We start from the raw sequence: 25,015 nt of genomic DNA, 5'->3' as shown, positions 1-25,015 counted from the left end.
TTCCTAATGTGGTTTATGAAACATTTTGAAAAATTGATGATTTTTCTGTAGTTCATTGTCAAACCCACAGAGAAAGAAAAAGCAGTCCTTCTGTTCTCTCCCTCACAGAGAAAGAGCAGTAGGAAATCAGACAGACGGGTCTTCAGAGCATTTATAGATCTCTGTCTCAAAGACAAGGTATTGGTTAAATTCCTCTGTTGTGAAGTCAGTCCAGAATAGTTATGAAAGACTTTTGCATATCAGAATTAAGTAGTAAGAGAAATGAGAAACTACAGTAAGTTGACAAAACAGTGAATCATTTAGGCGAAAGGAAGTGCCTCAAGGCTGTATTACATAAAACAGAACATTTTGTGAAGAGTGAAATATTTGTCCTAATTTTTAAAACACAGCTATAAACTATGTGCTGCAAAGAAGTAACTTACAATCTTCCAGAAACTCAGGAGTTGAGCAAGCTGTCCTTGTGAGCCAGAGACACTTTAAAAAAAAAACATTCTCAAGATGCCATTTCTTGATATATTTGTTGCTCAGACTCCTAATTACTGAGGTCAGGCAGTTGTCCAAGGAAGATTTATGCAACATCATCTATATTTTGGGGGGAAGAAAATTATGATAATTATGAAAAGGTGATCTTTGATCATAGGCTTCCATCCTTGATGAAGGATCAACTGTAAATTGGACTTGATGGAGAAGGCATATGGGCACTCTTGATGGAGTACTGCTAACATGCCTGTCAATCACAGTGATGCCTAATACTAGGCAGAGGAAGGAGCGGAGAAATGGAGGTTTCCAGAGTAATCAGACAGTCAAAATATCTTTTTTTTTTCATCAAGTCTAGTTTCCAGTCAATCTTCAGCAGCCTGGAGGAAGCTTGGCAGCAGGTATGAGAAGACTTTTGGTTTTCTGATACTCCTGCAAGACAAGAGTGCAGCACATTTRCAAACAGAACATATTTCAGAAACAAATATGTCCAGAAACAAATAGGCAGCTTATATTTGTCTCTTTGTTGTATCCAAATCTTTGAAATCTGTCATATCTTTTCTCTATTCTGCATCTTCTGTGGCAATTGAAATCTCTCCACATTGATAGAGCCACCAATGCACATAGCAGTCTGGAGAATTTTGAAGCACTGCCTTGGAAAAAAAAGACACAGGCTTATTGGATTGTTTTCTTGCCTTATGCATCTGTATTTTTCCATGCAGTTGCATGTTCAGATGAAGACTTTGTGGAGATTCCCTCTGCTGCTACTAAATCCCGTTCTGTTGCAAGTGGGCTCATTTTACTGTTTCTTCTACAAAGTGCATATCCAGTCCACATGTTGGAATGGCTTTCCTTGTTTACAGTGTACATCAAATACTGTGGTCTCCCATAAAATACAAGCAAAAACAGGATAAAAAGGATAATGTTGCACTTTCCTACTTGAAGTGGTGGAAATAACCAGTGTGCTTCTAAAAATAACAATAGACAATAGTGCTGAAAGAATTTGTTGTCATGTAGATTTCATTTTTACTTTATTTATCTTGAAGTGAGAAGGAAAATTATCCAATATGTATATATTTGTTAATGCTCTTCACACATTTCTTCATCAATTTGTTTGATTCTGAGTATTTCTTGACTTTTGAAATATATTAATAAATGCTAGGCTGACAGAGGAAGAAATTAATGTACCAAAGTTTTCAAGGCTTAAATAGAAAAATACATTGTGAGTAATAGGACTCAATCATGAAATACCTGTGAGGATAATGAATTATAACAAATTTGGATTTGTTAGCATTTTTACTTCTGCTTTAATGTAGACTGAATTATCTTATTTTTTCATCTGGATAAATCATCCATCCTAATGGATTTAAACTTCCAGTGCAAGTTTAAAAGATACAACTTCTGAATATCTTACTCACAAGTATGGGCAGCATTCCTTCACAGTAAGGTCCTTTGGGAAAGATACACGTAGCCAGAATGAACTCATATTTTTGAGCAGAAGAATAGTGATGATTTTATTACATCCCGATGCTTATGACTGATTCAACACAAAAATAGGAAGAAGAAATGGAAAAGACTAATTAGGTTCTTTTGTCTATTCCCCAAGGAACCTTCTATGAAGGGGATAAAATGATCTTAAAATTCTCATCCATTGTCAGAGTGGATTCTGCATTACAAGTTAGTGTGAAGATCCTACTCGAACAAATCAATTACCTGAAATTTTCAAGATGGAAATGTTACAGGCAGCATGTTATTTACAACATAGATTACATTTTTGGTTGTCTTCCCAAGCTCAGATGGGCTATTTCGTATCAGTGATTAATAAGTATTCATATTTCTATGTTACAAAGTACTGTTACGGAGAAAAATACACAAATAAGAAACTAAAACAGCTTTCTTATTGGAAAACATTGCTTCAGCAAAACTGAAACTTGCAGTTGGACTGCTTCAGCAAAGACCAAGTTCCAGGTCAAACCACGGGCTCAGAGCTCCTGGAATAATCCACTGATCCAAGCTTTGACCTCAGATGGGGAGCTGAAATCTCATGTTTCTATTGGATCTGATTCAATTTGGACTTGTGTCTCGGCTTCCCCTGTGAGTCCCCTACAGTTCTCCCTCTTTTGTTCTCCTGACTTCTTGACTTTAATTGTTAAACAGTTAAATGTCTGTAGGGCATGGAGAGAAAGAACATGGGCAAGTGAGACTAACTCCTCCGTTGCTCTCTAGCTAGCACGTTCTGCTGACATGAACAAAATCAAGGCCTGTTGTTACAGTTTTAGTTATTCAAACTGTTCCTGTTTCATAAGAAGTAAAAAATGTAAAACGTTCTCTGCAAGCCATTGCCTAGCAGTGCTCCTGTAAAGCACTTACTTGAGCTGTGCAATGTAGAAATTCAGGACCCCAGACTGACTCAGGTATCCCACATAACCCTGACCATATACATAACCTCTAAGAGTGCTACGTGGTCTTTTCCTATTATCGTCATGCAGAATTTGGGCTGGATTTGTCCCTATTGAGAAAAATATTAATGAGCACTTAACATCCCTGCTCTACAGCACTTGTATTACCTGAAAGGAAGAGTTCTTCAATTGTGCTAGATGAACTACATTAAAAAGGAATTAAATTTTCTCTCRGTTCAGACCAGAAAAAGCAGCTTCCTTGAATGGCGTAGTGACACATACGTAGTGGCTGGTAGCACTATGTACACAGCTTTTATGCCTTTTGCATTCAGCTCTGCCTAATCTCAGACTAACCTTGGAAAGAGCTGGGCCATTTTTGTTGCTGGCATTTCCTCTGTTCCCAGTCTGCAGGGCTTTTGTGAGTAGTCAAAAGGTGTTATGGGAACATGCTATTTATTCTTTGGAAAATCATATGACATTTTCATTTTATTTTGTTGATACAGAACAAACTGAGCTGGTATTGGAAATTTAGCTGTGGAGAAATGTCAATCAATAAGTGTGTAACACTTTATTAGATGGAAAGTTAGCTGGTAGCATTAGCAGTAGTGTTATAAAAATGTCTTAAACAGCACCTGCCAAGATTGCACAAATAAAGTCTCGTCTCAGAATTAACAGTATATTTAAGTGTAGCTGTGGCTTGTTTCTGAACATGGTGGAAATACAAATGTGGAGCAGGGACAGTTAAGATTACTCAGAAATGGCTAGGGAACTGGTGTATCGTGACTTCTGCACACTGTACCAAGCCTGTTCAGTTCGTTGTAACCCTACCTTGCTTCCTGTTCTCTCTCCAGGTATGGTTAGACTCTGCGTCAGAGGGTCCTGGGCACCTGTTGTATATTCATGTGCATTTAATATGTAACACAGCTCCTATTGCAGCGGAGCTCCACTCCCTGCCTGGGATTTCTAGCTAGTACCGTCATGCAGACAAAGTAGTGCATGGAGATGGTGATATTCCAGCCTAGTTTGTTCTGTRTCAGTAAGAAAAAGAAAATGGTGTATGATATTCCAGAGAGTAAATAGCACATTCCCATAAAACCTTTTGACTACTCACAGAAGCACTGCAGAATGGGATCAGAGGAAATGCCAACAAGGGAAATGATCCAGCTCTACCCATTTATTTATTTATTTGTATTTATATGTTTGTGTATTTATATATAAATAATTATTTTCAACTTCATTATCTAGTTTTGTGAATTAAGCAATTTTAAAGAAAAAATCTCTAGAATAATCAGCTTTGTGCTTATTTGAAGGATATATTTTTCTAAGCGTCTTTATATGAATTTACTTGGGAACTTAGAATAGGGGTTTTAATATAAGCTAGCAGTGAAACACTTGCATATGTTTCATAAAACAGTACCACTGTAGGTCATCACTACCATACACTGTAAAGGCCATATTACAGACCAAATGATTTTATCCGAACTTTCTGTCTGGAGAGAGATGGAGGATTTAGAGAGCAGTCTCCTCCTTTCCTTCATCTTGTGGAAGATCTAGTGGTGACTCCTTCCATAAATACAGGAGGAGGTTGTCTAAAAGTCCAGCCAAAGCACTGGTCAGTCTCGTGGAAGCTATAGATGAAATTTCTGCATGTACCTCAGTTGCTTAGCAGTCTAAGGCTCGTTGAAGGCTAATGGGACTTGAAAGCACTTCGAAAATTTCATTTTGTGAAAACCAATTTTCACATATACTGATGTGCAGTCAGCAGTGCTTGCTGACTGGCTAGCTTGGAACAAGTAAGATTTAGTTTGTGCTTGAAAATCAGCCAATTATTATTCAGTCTGCTGTCCTTGGCCGGTAATGAGAGGAGGCTGTGTTTTTCCTTAATGAAGGATATAGCAGAAAGCATTTATGCTTCCTGTATAGCTGCACTGGCCAGGATTTATCCCAGTAAAGCATTTCAACTTGCTTTATAAGCAATGTTTTCCTGAAATGTCAAGCTAACAAGATGCAGTCAGATCTATTTCTTATTGGCAATCCATCTAAGGTTAGAAATCACAAAAATCATATTTTAAAATTCATAGCTCAGTCCTGATTAACCCACCTGAGTGGAGCTGAGGTGACCTACTGTGGAATAGTGTTGGTTGCATTCTATTTTCTATTTTTTGCATTGTAAGGTAGTACCCTTGCAAGGGCCAAAAAAAGAGGACTAACTATGCTTCAAATATAGATTATGCAGGTGTTTAATGTGGCTAGTATATTCTTAAGTCTGGTTTTAAAATAGTATTATTTTTTATTCATGAATTATATTATRATGTTCTAGTAGATCATCTATAAAAGGGTGTTCTTTCTTGCCTCAATGTGAGTTAATTACAGCCTCTGCAAACAACTGGCACCTCTCTCTCCATCTCTGAATCTAGTTCCTTGGAGGAATCAGTTAAAATAAGGTTTAAAACTGAGGGTAGATTTTTTTCCTTACTTGATGTAAGACTAGCCATTGCCTCAGGCTTCCTTGCTTGGGCTGCCTGCTGGCTTAACATACTTAATGTGTACCAACTTTGTGGAAAGCCAGCAGCTTTGTTTATTTGTGTTTTCCTAAGGGAAGAGAGATTTCCAGGGAAGCTTTATCAGGAAGGTCAGCATAGCTATATAATTACAATACAGCCTGGTTAGGATTCCATAGTTATTAAAATGCTTAAGGCTAAAATTAGAATGTACATTTCATATACCATCACAGTCTGTATCAACAGTATAAATCAAATGAAGTAAAAGTCATAAAAGCAAGAATGTGTTTCTTCAGCTCATTATAGGGTTTTGTTTAATTTCATTTAGATTCTTTAGTGCACAGAATGTCTGGGGCTGGGATGTGCAGTAGCAACAAATAACAGTTAATAGTGAAGCATGGCAGCCAGCAACCGGCGATTAATAAATAACGCTGAAGCATTTATGGCCAAGCTCTGCCAGTACTAATGACTATTGCCTTTTGGTATGATAATTCTTACAGTGACAGGCCCATATGAGACTTCAGTGAAAGTGAATAGGTGCCTTGCACTGGGGTACGTGTTACCTTTTCTGCTGTCTTAGTGTGTCCTCAGACTTGTGAGGACTTTAATTAAAGCATGAGAAACATCCAGATTGTATGACCCAGTTCTTTTGCATTATTGTTTTATTGACACCTTAAGATATAAAAGACTGATATGTATGCATTTAGGTAACTATTGATGGGTGGTGAGCCCTTGTGCTTTAGTGMTGTCTCAATTGTGGTATTATCTCAGAGTTTAAAATTATTCTCAGTATGGAGATAAACATACGTGTTGGCCCTATAAAACTATATTCTTGGATAAGTCTTTAAAAAGAATTAAACTCAGTTTAAGTGTATGTTTTATGGTAGAAAAATATCCGAATCTACTTTGAGAGGAATTACTGCAGGAAGCTAGCATGATCATTTCCCAAGTTTTTTAAGTTTTGAGAAGGGAGCTTTGTTCTGAATTTACCCCCATGTAGGGGGGGTAAACTAAAACCTTCAGAATTCTCGGAAGGCTGAATGACATTTAAACACATACTAGCGGGTATGTTTAATAGGGGTATAGTAAAGACTGGTCTTGACAAATCAGATTATGAGCAACCGATCAGATTGAAACAAAACATGTTCCATTCAGAAACTAGCCTATTTTGGGAGTACACAGATGAGRCTGTGTACAGCTGTACTGCTGTATAGCARTGGCTATGCAATTACCAAATAAATRGTGARGTAGGGCCTTGTCTTGGTAGTTGATGTCATTGTTTTGGCTAAATCAGCATAAGCAAGATCTATYAGTTTTCTTTATAGTAAGCTAGCTATTTTAAATTGACTTAAAAAGTGAAAACTARTCTTACACTCTTTAGTCTTAGTCAGACAAGTAGGTGTCGAGGTTTTTAGAGCTGCTGACCACTTGAGAACTTCCAGTGAGATAGATAGGAGGCTCACTGAACTGAACTACTCAAAAAAACCTGGTCACTTAACTGTATGCTTGTAAATCCCATAGATAAAATTTTGGCCATGGTGCCTCATTGAGTAAGGGGAAAATGTGTTTTTCGGAGGGATGTTCCCTTGCCTGCAGTCAGTGAATTTTGTAGCTTAAAATAACGTTTAACTGCAGTTTTCTACAAAAAAGAGCAAATAATACATACTTACGGATGATCAGATCACTGGASTGGCAGAACATTAGTAACCCTGTAATTTTGTTTCCTGCTGTGGAATCCTCCATAAGTTATCCTGCTAACAGTAGTTTGTTGCATCCAAAGGATTAATTAGGGAAAGGAACACTGTTGAACTTAAAAATCTAATAGCTTGTACTTTCTTCTCCCAGTAATTATTTTTGGTTTATTTATCTTTGGTTTTACATTTTGTACATATTTTGAATGATTATTGCTGTATAGTGGGCACTTTTTGACAGTGTATTTGCAAAAGGAATGATTACTCTTTGCCTTTTTAGCCGTGCAACCATATCAATTAATAAGAAAAAWTTTACAGTATGTCAAGTTCATTTTTAAGGGACTATATGTAATAAAGAATAAGAGTTAAAATGTAGCACCCTCTATGGAGGTGTATTAACTAGTTGTCCCTGAGTGCCCGGGTTCTAGGCAGTCACAGTGTCTGTCGCAAGTTTTTCTTCAGTAGAAGGGGAACACAGTTCTCATTGCTCCTGAAAACTGCAGTAGCCGATAAGTGAGGGGAACTGTTTTATAACCACCTTCTTATACTGAATAGAAGCTGATACTGGATAGAAGGAGATTTACTGTGTTCTTTTCAAGATGCAATTTATTCTGCTGCTGAAGAATTAAGTCTTGCATCCTCTCAATCCATTGCCTCTGTCAACACATGCCAATGCTACTCCTGCCCATGCACTATCCTTGGGGAGCCTTTGGAGCTTCAAGGTATCTATTCWTTTTCGGCACATTTCTGTTTCTAATATCTATCATTTAATTTGGTCTCAGGTAGACCAAATATTGTATCTTCCAGAAGAAGATTCTAGAAGCTCTTTCTTCATTKTTTAAGCTGGTTTCTTTTCTAGGAGATGAAAAATGACTCATAGATTTACAATCCCCAGTCTGAATAGAATCTAAGGACATTTCAGAATTCTGGTTTCACTCGTTTCGTTGTGTGTTTGCTTTCTTCCCTAGATCTCTACACTATCTGTACACCTCTTTCTGTATTCTTAGTTCATCACTTTCAAATGGTTCCCATACCTCAGTAGCTATACCAGTTTTTAAAACTGGATCTTACAGTAGCAAGCAGAAATGGAGGATCTAGAAAGCTCTGTGTACAGAAACAGCTTCTTACAGATTTCAGCCATTTTTAAAAGTTGTGTGRTTTTGCATTTCCCGACATGTTTGTATTCCCAGAGCAGCAGCTAACAACTACTTGTAARTACAAGTAATGGTTGTGATATAGTCAGCTGATCACTTCTTTTGAATTTTTTTTCAATAATGCATTTAATTTGTTTCAGGTTTGGGGGGGTGAGGGTTTTTTTTCTTATTTTCTTCTGCTTTGTGCATTCTGGTTGCAATACACTGATTTTTTTTTGCTGCAGAAACCTTTGATACCAACTACTCTATTGTATAACTACTGGGGTATGCCACAGGCTTACTGGTAAGCAGCACAGTATCTTCTCTTCAGACTTTTCCTCCTGAAAGGGGGCAGCTGCTGAGAATAACCTTTTTCCTGTTGTGCTCACGTCTGTTAATTTGATTCCTAAAACAATTACAGGCTCTTTCTCTCCCCACCATGAGTTGCTGGAATCAAATTGTTCAGCTCTTCATGATGATAAATCATCCAACCTTACCTAGTTTCTAATGCTTTTCAATTCTGGCTGGAGACAAGTGACAGAGTAATAATTTATTCATATGTCAGAAAATAATTTGAAAAATGTCAAGAAGAAAAGAAAAATCAGGTAGAAAAGAATTATTTTCTGAGACTTTGAAGTGGGATTTGGTTACTTTTTTCCTCTCAATGTCCTGAGTGTGAAAGAAGTTTGGAGGCAATCTGTAAGAACTGGATAAGAAAAATCACAGAATCATAGAATCAGTAAGGTTGGAAGGGACCTCTGGAGATCATCTAGTCCAACCCCCCTGCTCAAGCAGGGTCACCTASAGCATGTTAGACAGGGTTGCRYCCAGGTRGGTCTTGAGTATCTCCAGAGAAGGAGACTCCGCAACCTCTCTGGGCAACCTGGTCCAGTGCTCCGTCACTCTCACAGGGAAGAAATTCCCCCTCACGTTCAGGCAGAACTTCCTGTGCTTCAGTTTGTGCCCGTTGCCTCTTGTCCTGTTATATGGGACAACTGARAAGAGTTTGTCTTTGTCTTCTTGACACCCTCCCCTCAGGTGCTTATAGACACTGATAAGATCCCCCCTCAGTCTTCTCTTCCCCAGGCTGAAGAGGCCCAGCTCTYGCAGCCSTTCCTCATAGGGCAGATGCTCCAGYYCTCTGATCATCTTCGTAGCCCTATGCTGGACTCTCTCCAGCAGCTCCGTGTCTCTCTTGTACTGGGGAGCCCAGAACTGGATGTAGTACTCGAGATGAGGCCTCCCCAGGGCTGAGTAGAGGGGCAGGATCACCTCCCTCGACACGATGCCAACACTCTTCCCAATGCACCCCAGGAGACCATTGGCCTTCCCTGCCACAAGGCCACATTGCTGGCTCAAGGTYGACTTGTCATCCAGCAGCACTCCCAGGTCCTTCTCTGCAGAGCTGCTCTCCAGMAGGTCAGCCCCCAGCTTGTACTGCTGCCTAGGGTTATTTTTCCCTAGGTGCAGGACTCTGCACTYGCCCTTGTTGAACCTCAKGAGGTTCCTSTCTGCCCAGCTCTCCAGCCTGTCCAGGTCTCTCTGAATGGCAGCACAGTCCYCAGGTGTGTCAGCCACTCCTCCCAGCTTGGTATCATCAGCAAACTTGCTGAGGAGGCACTCTGTCCCCTCATCCAGGTCATTGATGAAGAAGTTGAACAGRATGGGACCCAGTACTGAGCCCTGGGGGACTCCACTATCCACAGGCCTCCAACTAGACTCCATGCCACTGATGACAACCCTGATGACGTAAGATTGAGAAGAGCATACTCAACACTGCAGAACAGGCCATTTCTTCTAGAAGAGCATTTGGAATCAAGCTCAACATTTGGCGTTCAGCTCCTTCTCTGGCCTATTACTTTTTCTCAAGATTCCTTTTTTTTTCAAAATTTAGTAGTGCTTAGGATCTCTCCCTTGTTGTGATTTGTGATTTCAGGATCTGAAACATAGGAATCTTTAAACCTCAATACAAATTATGCTGACAGGGGAAATAAATTCAGGGAAAGTTTGTTGCAGGTTATCCCAGAACTGTCAAAGAGAACTGACTGTTACAAAATAGGGTCCAACCATGTCATATCTCAAGTGAATCTGTAGGAAAGAAAACTGTCTGAAATGCATAAAGAAACTTGTTACATTGCTGCTTCAGTTTCTCAAGGATTCTAGCTTCTTGGAAGGGGAAGAAAACAGGGCTGCATAGACTGAGGATCTTTTCTCATGTTTCCTGCAGCTTTACCAAGCACATACTCATCTGAACAGTCCTGAAACATTGCATAATCCTGTGGTGGCAGCATACGGTGGAGMCATTTCAATTTTCTCCGTGAAACTGGGTTGTAAATCAGGATCCTTGATGCAACAATGTTGTTACTTTATGTCCTTAATCAACCTTAAATAATGTTGGTATGTCTCATGAATTTGCAGGCTMCTTTCAGGGCATAACGCCATGGAAAATTGTCTCTCAGTAATCCTATCGTTGGTTATATTATTTCAGAGATGATAGGRGAGGTAATATTGCTGGCTATTTGAGGTTGGAGAGGAAGAAAGGAGCTAGCTATACAGAGATAGTATTATCCTGCAGCAAGTCAAATAGTCTTTCCTTTTACCAGTAGAAGAGGTTGGTCCAAGACCTTTCTAATGTGACTTTAATTGCTCAAAAAACTATATTGATTCTTATGTTAATAAAACACATACAAACTAAATACTCACTACAATACCTGTTAATTATCTTACCTTAACATCGAAATTGCACCTGGACAAATTCTGTATGACATATMCAGGACGCTTACATAAAAGTGAAATACTTACTGTAAATTTCCAGATGCTGGAGAGTGATTTAAATCTGTCATACTTCAGAATGAAATCTCTCAAAAATACCAGCTGGTTTGTGCTTTACATTTAAAAAAAGGTCTCCTGTTTTGGAATCGCACATGGACTCTACTTTGAGACCTCTTGACATTTCTTGTGTTCTTACAGTCATAGCTCTATGTTGTTTTAAATGGCTTTTTTAAAGCATAGAAAGAAAGTAAGGGAGTATAGGTAACATTTAAAAATGATCTGTGCACATAATATTATGCTTTGGAATTGCTGAGAATCAAAATATATTCTGAAAACACAGAAATTTTGAACCAGGACTGCCTTTTCTCATAAACTTGAGTTCTAAGTAAGTTACATCGTAATTGGGATGTTACTGGACTAGCAAGTTGGGTTTGACTTGCTTTTAACACAAATATTACATTGCTCACAAAGAGCTTGATTTTCAGGGTGAAAATTTTATTTTCAAAAGTTCATTATACTTGGAGTGATATTGAAAATTGTATTTTCAAGAGCTTAAAGTACCAGAACTTGTTTATYGATCAAACACTGCTCTAGTTTGTCACTATAAGGTTTCTTAATGCTTTAAGAGTGTTGGCTTCTTCATTGGAGGAGAATTTAAGCCAATACATTTATCCATTTGTCCTCCAATTAATTGATTTATGGCATTCCTCTAAGTAAGCAACAAATTGCTTATTGCAGTGTGGCAGTTCAGTAATGGATTCACTGTGGATGTTGAGTTTATAATAATTAGTAGTATTTTACATTTGTTAATTCTTTTTGGCTCAGTGGTTTTAAACCAGTGGTTTAAAATTGGGGTGGCACACTGAGCATCACGGGGTACATGGTGGCAGACAAGCGGGGTGGAAATAGGCAGGACCCAGCGTGTATGAGAGTGATTCGATTATTCACAACATTTTACACTTCTGCTATTAACATTTCCTGTGCTGCTGTTGCCCACGTTCCCRGTTTTAGCACAATACAAGAGGAAACCATCTATTTTTGGCTACAGAGCACGCAGGTTGTTCAGGGTCATTCTTCTCAGGAAGCTGTGCAGAGAACATCGTTGTCATGTCATGCCAGGGTGCTTTACCACTTTCTCTGCTATTTTGCAATATGATATACTGCAGCAAAAAACTATAACTTCTGTTTCACTTCAGGAAGAACAATTTAGGAGTTGGGATAATTTGATGGATACTAAGAAAAATATTAGAAACCAGGAAAGGCTACATAATCCATTGAGCCTCATTTCATTCCAAGTACACCTTCCCTAGGCTATCATCTAGTTGTTAGGAGAAAGAGTGATGTTATCCATTTTTTATAATTTCACTTCTGGGTATTAGGGAGATAAATACYTAAATGTTGGAGAACTAACTTTCTTTCAGAGCACTATTTCAGGGGGAAGATACTTAAATGCAGATGGGTGGGATGACAAGAAAAGAAATTGACCCTGAATRAAAAATATGATAGTGATATGAATATATGTGTATAGACACAGTTCCCYAGAGACAGGCTTCCAATCCTGAGGCTTTCAGAAAGTAACCTTTCCTTTGATTTATTGTTTCAGGACCAATGCAGGAGACAATATATGACTTCTGGAGGATGGTATGGCATGAAAACACAGCCAGCATCATCATGGTTACTAATCTCGTAGAAGTGGGAAGGGTAAGTGATTTTTGTACTTAAAGAGATGAAACACTTCCAAGKTGTTTGCTTTTGGAAATTAAATAGCAGACCAACAATACATACTGAATATAGCACWTAAAATATTTATGACTGCCTCTGCAAAGAGGTTCATTATCAATTATTTTTAAACATGCCTTGAATGCTTGGCTTTGATAACATCAGCACAATGCAAAAAGTAACTGATAAAGCTGCATTTGTACAACGCAGCCCGCAAAGACAGCCAAASAGGGAAAGAGCCATATCTTTGTATATATGGTAGTCATAGCATTTCTGTTAAGGGAAACCAGGGAATTGTTACAGGACAATGCACATGGTCATCTTTTGGAGTGATTTGGATCACTCTTATTTGGAGTGATTCTGAAACATATTTCAGAAAAAATTAGTTAAACTGTGAAATTGCACTCTCTTCATAGTACATTAGCCTAAATAACCTGTTTTGCTTGTTTTTTGCTTCCTGTAAGCCTTCTTGTSTAAAACAAAAAATAAAAATTTTTTGTATGCTGAGTTTGTTTACCAGGAAGCCTTCTTCAGGAGCTGAGCAGTAAAGGAAAGCTTAAGTTATCTGGTTGGTCCTTTTCTTTGCTTGGTAACATATCAAGTAGGTCTTCTACTCAAGTCATTGCGGCTAGTTTCACTTTCAGCAAGTATTGAATGGAACCATTTTCTTTCTTTGTCACAACAGTCAATAGCAGAGTCTTTTAATTTACTGCTTTGTCTATGCACTGGTGTCTTAGATCTCATCTGGGATGTTTTTCAGGAAAATTCCTCTGGGCTCTGGGTGTCTAGCTCCCAACTGAAATGAAAAAAATACTGCTTTTATTGTAACTGCTGCAATTACCTTAAATCAAAGTGTTGAAGTAAGAAGCCAGGCACATGTATCTTGGTGTGAGCCAYATGATTCTGAGACGTGTTTTTAATTTTATGTTGAGGGAGTGGCTGATAACCCTCTCCCCTGTGATACTTACATCAGGAGAGAGATCCCTATTTATGAGTCAAGCCGTCGGATCTTGTCTCCTTTCTAAGAAGTTCATTTTTACAATCTACATTTATTCTTCTTTATGTCTGTGGTCAATTGTTAATATAAATCCTAACATTTAGATACGTGTGTGCTCAAGCATGCCAAGAGATCAGATTCCAGTGTTATTCTCAAGAATCAAAAAGGTATGATTTGTGACTGCAATTAACACTTGCTGCAGGAACATATGTGCAAGTAGTTGCAGAGATGAGAAAAGACCGTGGAGGCCACTTTAAAAATCCACTCCCCTGAGTGAAGAGGAGGGTAGAAATAGTTGGAGGGTCATGCACCAATCCAAACTGGATGTATTTGTAAGAATAGGAAACTCTTCAGGAATCTTGTTCTTTAAAGCTTTATGCAGATTCGTAAGTACCCAAGCACACAACTCTAAAAAGGGATGGTTTCAAGGGATGGTTAAACAAGCCTTAGAACAAAAACAGTGTACGACATGAAGCCACTTACTGTTTTCCTAAAGTCAGTATTTGACAGTATCAGCTAGAGTGAACTGTCAGGTGTCGCCCAGGGGAGACAGCCGTCTTGGTGCCAGGGGTGCAGTCACAGCTCATGGCAATCTTTGCTTAGCACCACATCTCCCCGCAGCCAGCAGCGGTTTGTGCCACGGTGCAGGTTTCTTCAGGGTGCAAGAGTCCCAGCGGGACACAGACCTACGGCTTCCTTGTTCCTGACGGTGGTAGAAACAACTGTGTTCTCTCTCCCCCTGGAGACCAACCTGGCTGGGATACGAGAGGAAAAATTAAAATGAGCYTTTAATGGAAGCGAGATTGAATGAGCCGCAGAGCAAGGCAGTCACTCCTTTGTTGGTGCTTCTGTCCCACTCCCAGAGCTGGAACCATCGGCAATGAGGAGGCATATTGCAAACACACCATCTGGCCCGCAACCCCTAACACAAGCTCTGTGCCACCTTGATTAGTAATGATTTTAATGGGCCTTTTGGTAGCACTCCTGCAGGGCAAACCCTGTAACCTTCCTGACCTTGAGTTTTTCTATTTCAATTGCTATTGCTAGTATAACATTTACAGGATTTTATTTTTGTTTCTGTTTTTTTTTAACCCTCTTGCCCACTGTATGTCAACAGGTCAGGAAAATTCCTTTACTTTTTCAGAAAAGAGGAATATCTGTTTAACAAGTTTGTCACACAACATATGTCCTTCATGAATTAATCATTGAGGGGGCGTRTGTGTATTTGTTTACCAGGACCGGCTGGATAGTCATTAAATCAGTGCTAGGAACTTGCTTTTTGCCCTGGAGCATTTTGCATCAGGGCTGTTTTAATTGCGGACGGAGGAAGCACCACGAGGCTGTCCCTAATGCAAGCACCTGCTGCAAGTGGCTCAGTCCCTGCATTACCCTCCAGCGGGGTCCGGGTACATCTGCCAATAGCTGTCACTATCTGAGGCAAACTTGTCAAAACCCTGCATCCCTTCAAGCTCTTGTGCGTTCCAGCAAGGGACCCTTGTCAGTGTTTCTGGCACCTGCAAACTGCTGTGCACCTGCTATTTAAATGGCACAGAAATGTGTTTTGATTGTTTTCTCTCTTTAATGAACCCACCTGAGGGACATTTAGCTCTTTATCTAGTAGCCTGTTACCCAGTCACTCACATTTACGCTGTTTGTGCCGAAATTCAGAATTCACTTGTGCTGTTATACTAATCCATCTGTCAGAAGTCTTATCACAAAATCTGCAGGGCTCCCTAAGGAAACTTTTGTACTGGTAATTTAAGCTAATGATTTCTAAACATATTTAGTCAGTTTTATGAAGACCTCATTAGAATGTGACTGTTTATTAAAAATCTAAATGAGGTCCCACAGTCATTTAGAAAAATCATTGCTAGTTGCATGAACAGTTCTTTGAAAACAAATGATTTAAGTAAAAACAAATGGTTTTTACTTAAAATTGGCTTAGGTTGTCCTAAGAACGTCTAAAAAAACTAAACAAATAAGCTGCCCTTGAGGCACAGGGATAAAAAGTCTCTGCCYTCCTCATGCTGGGGTTAACAACTTCCCACTCGCAACAAGATTTTCAAAAAGGGGGTGACAAGTAATTAAAGGTATAATACACATAAAGCTTAATGCAAGAATGAAAATTTTGCAAGTACGGAGTAAAGAGTAAAAAGCAAAACCAAGATTCAAAGAAATATACCATTGTGATAATGGGCAATTTCAAAATATTGTGTTTTGGATTATATTTTGAATTATATTAATGCAAGAGGCCTCCGTGTTCCTATTTATAAATGACAGAGCAACTGAAGATAGTAGTTTAATTTAAACATCTTTTCCTGAGCAAATTAACATAACAGAGTGCATTATTCTAGAAGAAATCAAACTTTTTATCACACCAGTGAAGGGCGATCAGAAAACAGGCACAAGAAATTTCTTGCTCACTCCAAGAGACTGCAGTTATAACTAGATCCTCCAACTGAAAGCGATGGAAATGGAATTGAGATCTTTTATGTATTGGCCAAAGTCTCAGGCTGCTTCTTGAAATATTTCAGTGTTTTCACACATTGAAAATTTCTTTCCTCCCTCCTTAAAAATGTATACGGGGAAAATTAAGCGTATATTCAGTTGTGCCATCCAGCTGTCACCTCCATCTTCGCTCTTGTTGGGCTGGTACTGATCCTTAGCTGGCAGAATCAAACTTGGCATGTCACATCATTTGKCATTAGATTCTGTCAGTAGTCGCTTCCTCTCCCACACCTTGTTTTTGCTTGAGGCAGGAGGAATTTAGTAGTATCTGATTAATAAATGGTGAAATGCACTGATGAAATTCAGTGGAGGTGGTTGATATATAAATGCACTGCCAGGATACATGATTGTCTATCATACTTTTAATAAAACAAAGTATTTAACAAAAAAAATCAGGAGATATAATTATAAAAAATAAAACCTGATGCCACAAGCATAGTAATTACAGTAATTAGAGTTCCGCAATTATTACCGAGAATTAGAAAACAGCCAATGCTAATAGTGTTAATGAGCACACAAAAGACCCTTTCTTTGAAGGGAGGCAAGTTCGACTACRCCAGAATAGATGTGGCACAAACAGGAGAACCAAGGCCAGCCCCGCAGTGCTAAATAGCCCCTACTCCTGCACGGACCATCTCACCTCCCAAGAGAGCTGCCCTCCCGATTGCCATCTCATGCTCCTCCTGGGTGACTTCTCCCTCTCAGGGGCCTGCTCAGTGCAGGACATGCTTGGGCCACTGCTGCATGGGGAAGCTGGGGTGGCAGAAGCGCAAGAGGCGTTCTTCTCCGCTGGCATTTGCTGAATGGCCAGGGAAAAATGCAGGGAAAAAAGAAAGAAGGCTTGACGTTGGAGGCTTAGCTTTTCCTGTGCTGGTTTTACTGGACCTGCTGTTCATACGTTACATACATGGCACTGTCCTCTGCTTTGCCACAAACATATTGACAGCTTTGGAAAAGCATGGGGATCTGCATGACAGGGGAGACCTGTACAGAGGGAAGGTGTAGCAGCTGACAGAGAGGAAACCTCTCCTCACCGTTGACTGCTTAAAAAGGTCCTCTGTCATAAGACAAAACCCATCAGAAAAGAGTTGTTCTTCTGAGAGAGGAATCTGTGTGGGGTGAGCCCTGAGCAGTCACAGGTGCAGGCACTTGGGCCCTGGGTGCTCCACGTGTGCCATGATGGTTAGCACTCCAGGGACATTTATAAAGCAGATAGAAATCTGTTTCCTTAAAAGAGCAAAACCCAGAACTCTTGCTGTTGAACCAGATCTTCTTCAGACCACTTGCTGATCCACTACAGACAGGCATTAGACATCCAAGAAAAACTGCTAAATAAAGCCCTACCCAAAGACTTCATATTGAAAACATATTAAAAGAACTAAATGAAAACATCATAGGAGATTCCAGCAGCATAACAACTACCTCTATATGAAACTTCCAATGGACTTGCCACCTATTTTTAGAATAAAACAGAATTTTTTTGATGCAAACCTTTTGTGAAGCTCACGTTTTCAAGTTTTGAGAATCTTATGTGCAGAAAGAGCCCTCTAATAAATGATGGTAAACTCAGGTTGTGTTTAAGATTCAGTTCACCCATTACAGAGATATTGCAGAGGTGAAACAGAGCAGCTCGTTAGCAAGTCTCACAAACAGCACATTTGTATTTAGTATAAATGGAAAAACATTCCATCTAATTGAAACTGCCTCCAAATGTAATGAGCCAAATTACCTACATTGAAATTAATTCAGGATATTGGCTTTAGTGCTCCTTAGGAGATACGCCAAAGAGTTTGTAAGCAAACTGGTGACAAAGATTTTATTTTAACTTTTCCTCTGAAAGAAAGAAACAACATTTTAGAGAAGAGAGAAAGAAAATTTTCTCCATTAAACCTTTTCCTGCCTCTAGGTAGTTGTAATCTGGGCTTCTAAAACCTATAAGTAGTGTCCTTCCCCATCCAGAGATAATTTTATTCTTAATTGCATTTACGCAGCAAGCCTTGGAACCATGCTTGTGTTACATACATGGTATATGACGTTCTGTTGTTTTGTTTTACTTGTGATTTCAGTATAATTTACATACTTCTTGTTTGTTACAGTATTTTTACAAAGTATCAACAACAAAAAAAGAAAAAAATCACTAATATAAAACTACCGTTAATCTTGCAAGTCACTGAACGATGGCATCCTTTTAGTAGTCGAAACAAATTTTAGCTTTCTAAACTTCTAACCAGAAATAACAAGTTGGCCTTATTCCATTATGTGTGGCAAGGGAGGAATCCTTAGGGGAAAAAATTGGCTGTTATTCTTCAGGAAAGAGAAGGAAAGGTTCTTTGTAATCGTTTAATAAAGATGTTTACAGATTAGCAATATTCACACCACTGAACAGGACATCAACCTGCATGCCCTTAGCACTGTCCCGTGTAACTCAAAGTGGACGTGCTTTCATCTCTCAGTGTTTTGTTGCATTCTCTTGCTTTCGGTAAATAGGATGCTTCAGAGAACGTTAATCAATTGAGATGAATATCTTAATACTCACTAAGCCAGTTGAGCTAATTCACTTTGAGGAGTAAATAAGAGAGGTTTAAGGATGCACAAATACCTGCATACCCGTGTTGGGCTGGCTGCTACAATGCTAACAAGATGCTGAATGCAAGTGAAAGCGCAGTTTGCGGAGRCAGACGCAGGTTCCTCATGGAAATGCCTGGACTAATGAAATGGCTTCACAGCTGCAGGTCTGCTCGCCTCAGCAGTCTTGGTACTTAATCTCTGCATCCCTCTGTGGAGGAAGAGGGATCCTGGAGGCACTGGTACAGTAGGGCAATGTGTAGGGCTCTCTAGCCCAGCACCAGCTGAGCGGGTTTTGGTGCCAGAAGCCGGCCAGCTGACCTGGCAGTGCTCTGGAGCTGAGCTAACAGCAGGATTTTGCTCTTGGAACAGAAACAAGTTTCCATGTGCCTGCTGTTCTGCTCTGCGCAGGCACATCAGTCCCATCAGAGCGCAGGATCTGAGCAACATGCCCATGATTTCACGGTCGTGCAAGGGATTAAGACAGGCTTTGAGGAGCTCCGGCTAATCCCACAGCCTTCCTCTTGGCATGGGACCACCCTTCTGAACGACAGTCCTCTGTGCTCAGCCTTTCTTCCCCACCAGAGCTTTACTTAAGTGAACTAATGTRCAGCGTTTTTGAATAACCAGTGCCCAAATGTAAGTAATGAATTAGAGGCAATCCAAATTTTTCTTTTGGACTCGCAATGGAGGCGGTAACACTACAACAGCTTTAACTTGGGTCACCTAACGTAATCCTCCTATAATTTCGTGTTGTGTCCAAAATTTGCCTGCAGAGGCCACGTCGTGGATTTGGCCTGTCAGTTTAATTTTTTCGGTTGGTGGTGTTCCAGCGGTATACATGATTCTTCCAAGCAGTGATTCCCTTGAGTGAAAAGCAGGTAGCATATTGCTGCCACCAGACATGTCCAGAAAGCCAACTGTTGTGGGCAGCAGTTGAATCAGAGGGCATCCAGCCAGCAGCCTGGACTGCACTTCTGGATTGACCTTGCTACTTCAAGGGGATATAGGGCAGCAGGAGATGGAGACAGATAGCAGCTCTGAGTCATCACTGGAAGAAATTAGACTGAGCTAATAAAATTCACAGAGATCTCTCTCAGTATGGGAGCAGTGAACAACAGAAAGACTACTGGTTGCCTTTATACAGATCTATTCATCTGATGGTGCCAAACAGTACATTAAATGTTGTATTTCTCAGTACTCTTCTGTGCCTCTTTTAGAAAAATGTAAAATGAGGTATAGATCAATTAACTGACTTGCTCAAAGGCAAAGCAAGAAAGTGAGTAACTTGTGAAAAAGACAGACTGGATTTTATCTTCTGTCAAAGAAATGAAATGTTCTTAATCACAATATTTTTTTTGTTTCAGAAGTATTTAAATAAAAGTACTTTCAATTATTGGACGTTCTTTTACTTCAAGTCAGTCACATGAAAGTATATATTGTTATCCTAGTTATACCTCTAAGACCTGTAAAAAGTTTTCACTGGTGAGCTTAGTTAGCTTTTTCATTTTACGTCCTCGAGATTTCACTTCAAAATTTATGTCTGTCTTATCATCCTTACTCAGTCCAGGATTAATTTTAAATTAGAATATATAATACTGTTCTTCACTAATGACAATCCATGCAGTGCATAGCCAGTTATATCACCTTTTACTAAGAATATTTCAGAATCAAAGCAAATTGGACACTCTGAATAATCAGTGTTTAAACCGTTCGGTAGGAACTATAAAGTATATTTCACAGCCAGCTCACATATTAATTCTGTAATATTTCTCTGATTCCAGACCTCTAAGGAAGTGAATTACTGTTCTGGCTTTCATACCGCCTTTAGCTAGATGTGTCACGTTGCCAGATACTGCTTCAGATGTCACAATTTGTGTTCATTATCCACCTACTTCTTGCATTGTTTGTTATATTTAGAAATAGCAAGTACAACTTTTCACCTTTATTATTAGTTCTTAGTTTCTCACATTAGACTATTTTGTGGTGGGTTTTTTTGGGGGAGGGGTGGGGAGAGAAGGGGAAGTAGATAATCATCTTCTCCAAGTCTCAAAAATTATTAATAAAATAAGCACGTATGGAATAATTGGGCAGCGTACCTTGGAATGAGCAGATTAGAGCGTTTTCGTTATGGCTCTGGCAATCACTCTTTTATCTCATCATGTGATGAACATCTGTATTTTTTGGCAATATGCTAGCATATAAATGTGGGGTGATCTGAACAAACTCTCAATTATAGTTCTGCTTAGATGAGATTTCAAAATTATGTTTTCTATTTTGTGGCTGATATTTACAGTTATGATGGCAACTGTGTGAAAAAACAATTCTAATGCATTTAATATTCAGTTCTAGATTTCTGTATCTATTATTTAGCTAAACCTTCTGTTTGTAGGTGTTTTTGTAAAATACGTACCAAGTGTTTATACAAAGGGAAAGAGATCCATCAAGACACAGTAGCTGAAGCTACGCTAAAAAGAAAAAATGGACAGACATATGTTGCCAGCAGTTTTTCTTGTGTTAGATGAGTAAAACCATATTCTATTTTGTTGCAATTTTCTTTCCATATACAAATAAAGGCCCTGATCCAATAAACATTTGTAATTGTGATTTCCATTTACATTATTTAATTAACTCCCCTCTTTAAGACCACTCTGTATTTATGTGAGAGGTCCTGGAGTAGATAAGAAATTGGTCTTTAAGCATTCGCTTAACTTTTGGCTCATCAGAAGTCCATAGCATTCCTGTACATAAAGCTCGGCACATGAAGCAGCATTGCAGGACAGGAGCCAAAAATGGGGGGGAGGGAAATGAATTTTTTAAAAAAGAAAAAGTTTAATTTTTTTTCTCCCAGTGAGCGAATCGCTTAGTGCTGCTCTGTAGCTCTGACTGCAGCTCTGGCACTGTTCCCACAGCTCTTACAGCCCCTATTCCAGTAGGGAGAGTTTTCAGGAAATTGTGTTGTCATGGATCCTTCTGCTCAGCTTCCCGCCTGCTCCGTGCCCAAAATCCTTTGTGCAAGGGAATGAGAAAGCCCCCGAGGGCCCGAGCTGTGTGGGGCGCCAAGGGCTGTAACTTCACCGCCACATCCCCCCATGCCTTCTGAATTATTCCCCTGGATCATCTTATAGACTGTTTAGAGAAAGAGGGGATGCAAATCCGGCATTGAGGCAGAAGAAGGTGGAGACTGTGCTCTTCTACATCGGTCTAAGTGTCCAGTCTGTCTAGACTTACCAAGATAGAAACAGGCATGTTTTTCTTCAAAACGGAACAATTTAATTCAGCCAGTTTTTTCCTCCTCCCCCCCCAACTGTTTATTTTCCGGAACGGGTGCTGGTTGGCGAGTGGCAGGCACCCGTCAGGAAGAAGCAAGGCTGAAGTTAGCTACAGAAGCAGAGCTCAGCGCTGGTTGTGCTGCGGCGGGGAGCACTGCTGCAGCTGCTTCCTTCGCCTTACGTGCGCTGGCCGTGTTTGTGTGCCTCAGAGTCTGCCTGTGGAAAGGATAAGGGAACAGGCAGGAAAAGGAAATTAGCTCCAGAGACGGGGTTGTCAGTGGGCTGCTCCAGCAGTGTGAATTGCCTTGTTCTGCCTAGAGAGGCAAAAACTCATCTTAGTCATAGGTAGGAAAAACCCGTTTCAGAGTTCCCAGCAGTGACTGTAAAGGGTGAGTTTGCTGGCAGGAGGGACTGGAGTAATGTGAATAGTCTAGATTTTTACGATACAGACAAAACAGTGAGCCTTCAGTGTGTTTCATATGGCCCCTATCACTGGGTTTTTTGGAAATACGTCCAAACAAGATAAAATGCAACTACCAAACTGCTTGCAGTTCTTTTTCATGCTTTTTAAATGGTTGTTCATTGCTTGTACCCAGCGGGCAGGCGTGGGAGATGACTACAGGCTTGCCAGAGGTCCTGAGGTTTAGGCACCCTTGGGATGGTTCCCCTCGAAGCTGGAGAGGGGCTCCAGGGCTGATGTTGATGCTGGGAACTATCTCGTCCCTACTGACGGCCTGTCAGCCCCCAGCTGGTGCGATAGAGGGGGAAATCGGTTTTACCAAGCTTGGCACCTGGTCCCCGAGCACTGAGGGCTGGGAGTACTGTGGGAGGCCCCCACTACAGGGCTCTCCCCATGGAAGGGGGCAGCGTGACCCCCTGTTTGCCAGTAGTCCTGTGTTTAACACCAGATGAAATRTTAAGGAAATCATAAAGAAGGCTTCTCAGCCAATACTAATGCAGTTACTAGGTCTGAAAACAGACATAGARAAAGAAATAAAAACCTACTTAGAGCTACATGAACTTTAGATCAGCTCTAGGAGCTTTTCATCAGCTGTGTAAGCAGGAATGAGCTGTTGGATGCTTGTATAATCTTGTGACTGGGAGCCAGTCCTTAAAATCAAGGTACTCTCTTTGCTGAAGAGGATCCTGATATGGGGCTGTGTTTTTCCAAACCTTCACCGAACCTCAGCTCAGATTTAAATTTTATCCTACTAAAGAGTTTCCTCTGGTTCATAATTTGATGAGATTGTCACTTCTGAACTGTCGGCCGTGCCCTGGCAGACTCTTGATTTCATCACCCACCGTTACCTCTTTGGTGTGGCGAGAGCTGTCTTCTGCCCACACAGAGGTTGTTAGTGATTATCAGCTAYGTCACTAGAAACAGCTTCTGAGGAAGACATTTTCTTCTGCCTGATAGGACACGGTTCAACTCTCTGCATAATCCTGTATGTATTAAACTTGGAGTTTGTATAAATAAATCTGTTGAATCGTGCTCTACAGTTTTCACTGTGTGCTTATATGCTGTGTGCTTTTTTTTTACCTCTTACTCAAGAGTAGACATAATAGTAATCCAAATATTTTGGCATGATAATGGGTTTGAGAAGTATTCTTACAGTTTTGAAGTTTAATATATTTTTAATTTTGTATCAGTTTTCCATTCAAAATTTGAAGTATTTTTTTACACAACCCATTTAAGTGTATATTCAAATATGCTAGTCCACTTACATATATTAAAAGATAAGTTTTTAGTTTTCCCTTCAGTGAGAGACAGGGAGAAAGAGAGAAAACATTTCAAATAGCAGATGTATAACAGATGCTACTCTTAGCACGTACTGCACTACTGGATGACGGCCAGTTGCAGTGCTGATAGCATAGCATTACTGTAATACAGCAGAATAAAATGTGGCTATGTAATTAATGTGTTAGCTTCCCCACCACCACCTTGTCCACACAGACAGGAAGAAGGTGAAAAGTCTTAAGTATGTCTAGTTACCTGCATGCTAATACACAATCTCCTCAGCCACCCATTTAAAAAAAATAGCAGAATAATACTCCATGCCTTCCTTAAGCGTGCATTAAATATTGTGAAGTCCATGCCATGTAGACCACAGCAGGGCTCAGAAAATCTGAAATCGAGTTTACAAAACCCATCTTCTTTCTGTCTCCATAGCTAGGATAAATTTGCCAAGAAAGTGCAGCTCCAGAAGCCTACAGAAATCAGTAAGAGGAGAAGGGGAAGTCATCTCACCTAGCCTTAGTCACTTAAAAGGCAAACATCTAGGCTACTGCATATAGGTTTGCCTCCTATAGGTTTGCTTCATGGCTAGCAGAGATAACGGCAGCTCTAGAAGGCGTTCATCCTACCCACCTTAGTTTGAGTTGAGTGAGGTGCATACCATGTTTGGGGTCGTCTAGGGGAATGATGTTAAAGCCCAGAAATAAAACTCATCTCTTGACATCAAGTGTTGGGTTTTGTCATTTGACCTCTCAATAGGTTCTTTGAAAAGTTAATTTGAAAAAAAAACAGATATTTTTGTAATACTAGAGAAGATCCTTCTTGTTTGAAAAACACATTTTCATTTTAGAAGGTAGGAAGATATTTTTAAAACAAATCAATGAGTAGAGATTGGGGGAAAAAAAGCTTCCTTTGGTAGTTTCTTCCACTGGACACACCCTGAGCTGGAAAGCACAGGAAATGAGCAGTTACTGTAACTGGCTTATGCGCAATATAAATATCTCTTGTGCTAGGTACAAATTTACCTTTCTTTGCTAAATAAAACACAACTACATCCTGCAACTCAGAAAGYTGTCCTAAAATACATATATATATGTATATCCTTTAAACATAAACCATTTGCACATGTAGAAAGTATGATTGTTCTGTACATGATTGAATTTTTAAACATAAATCGTTGCAAAAAATAAAGGTGAGATTTAGCATGAACCTTCAAAAATAAATGAACCTTAATTTCTTTTGTATT

The 25,015-nt window shown here is 39.7% G+C and overlaps 1 protein-coding gene across 1 annotated transcript in view; it reads left to right on the top strand.

Moving 5' to 3' along the window:
* The window catches only part of PTPRM (protein tyrosine phosphatase receptor type M), a 370,997-nt gene that overhangs the window by 324,357 nt on the left and 21,625 nt on the right, over positions 1–25,015 (top strand). Inside the window, exon 20 of the mRNA XM_085319327.1 lies at positions 12,577–12,674. Within this exon, the coding sequence (XP_085175453.1) occupies positions 12,577–12,674 (98 nt within the window). The remainder of the gene's footprint in view (positions 1–12,576; positions 12,675–25,015) is intronic.

Source organism: Rhea americana, unplaced genomic scaffold (assembly GCF_003343005.1).
Source record: "Rhea americana isolate MKP2758 unplaced genomic scaffold, rheAme1 scaffold_58, whole genome shotgun sequence".
In the NCBI taxonomy this organism is placed as follows: domain Eukaryota; kingdom Metazoa; phylum Chordata; class Aves; order Rheiformes; family Rheidae; genus Rhea; species Rhea americana.
This window is presented reverse-complemented; position numbering and strand designations above follow the sequence as displayed.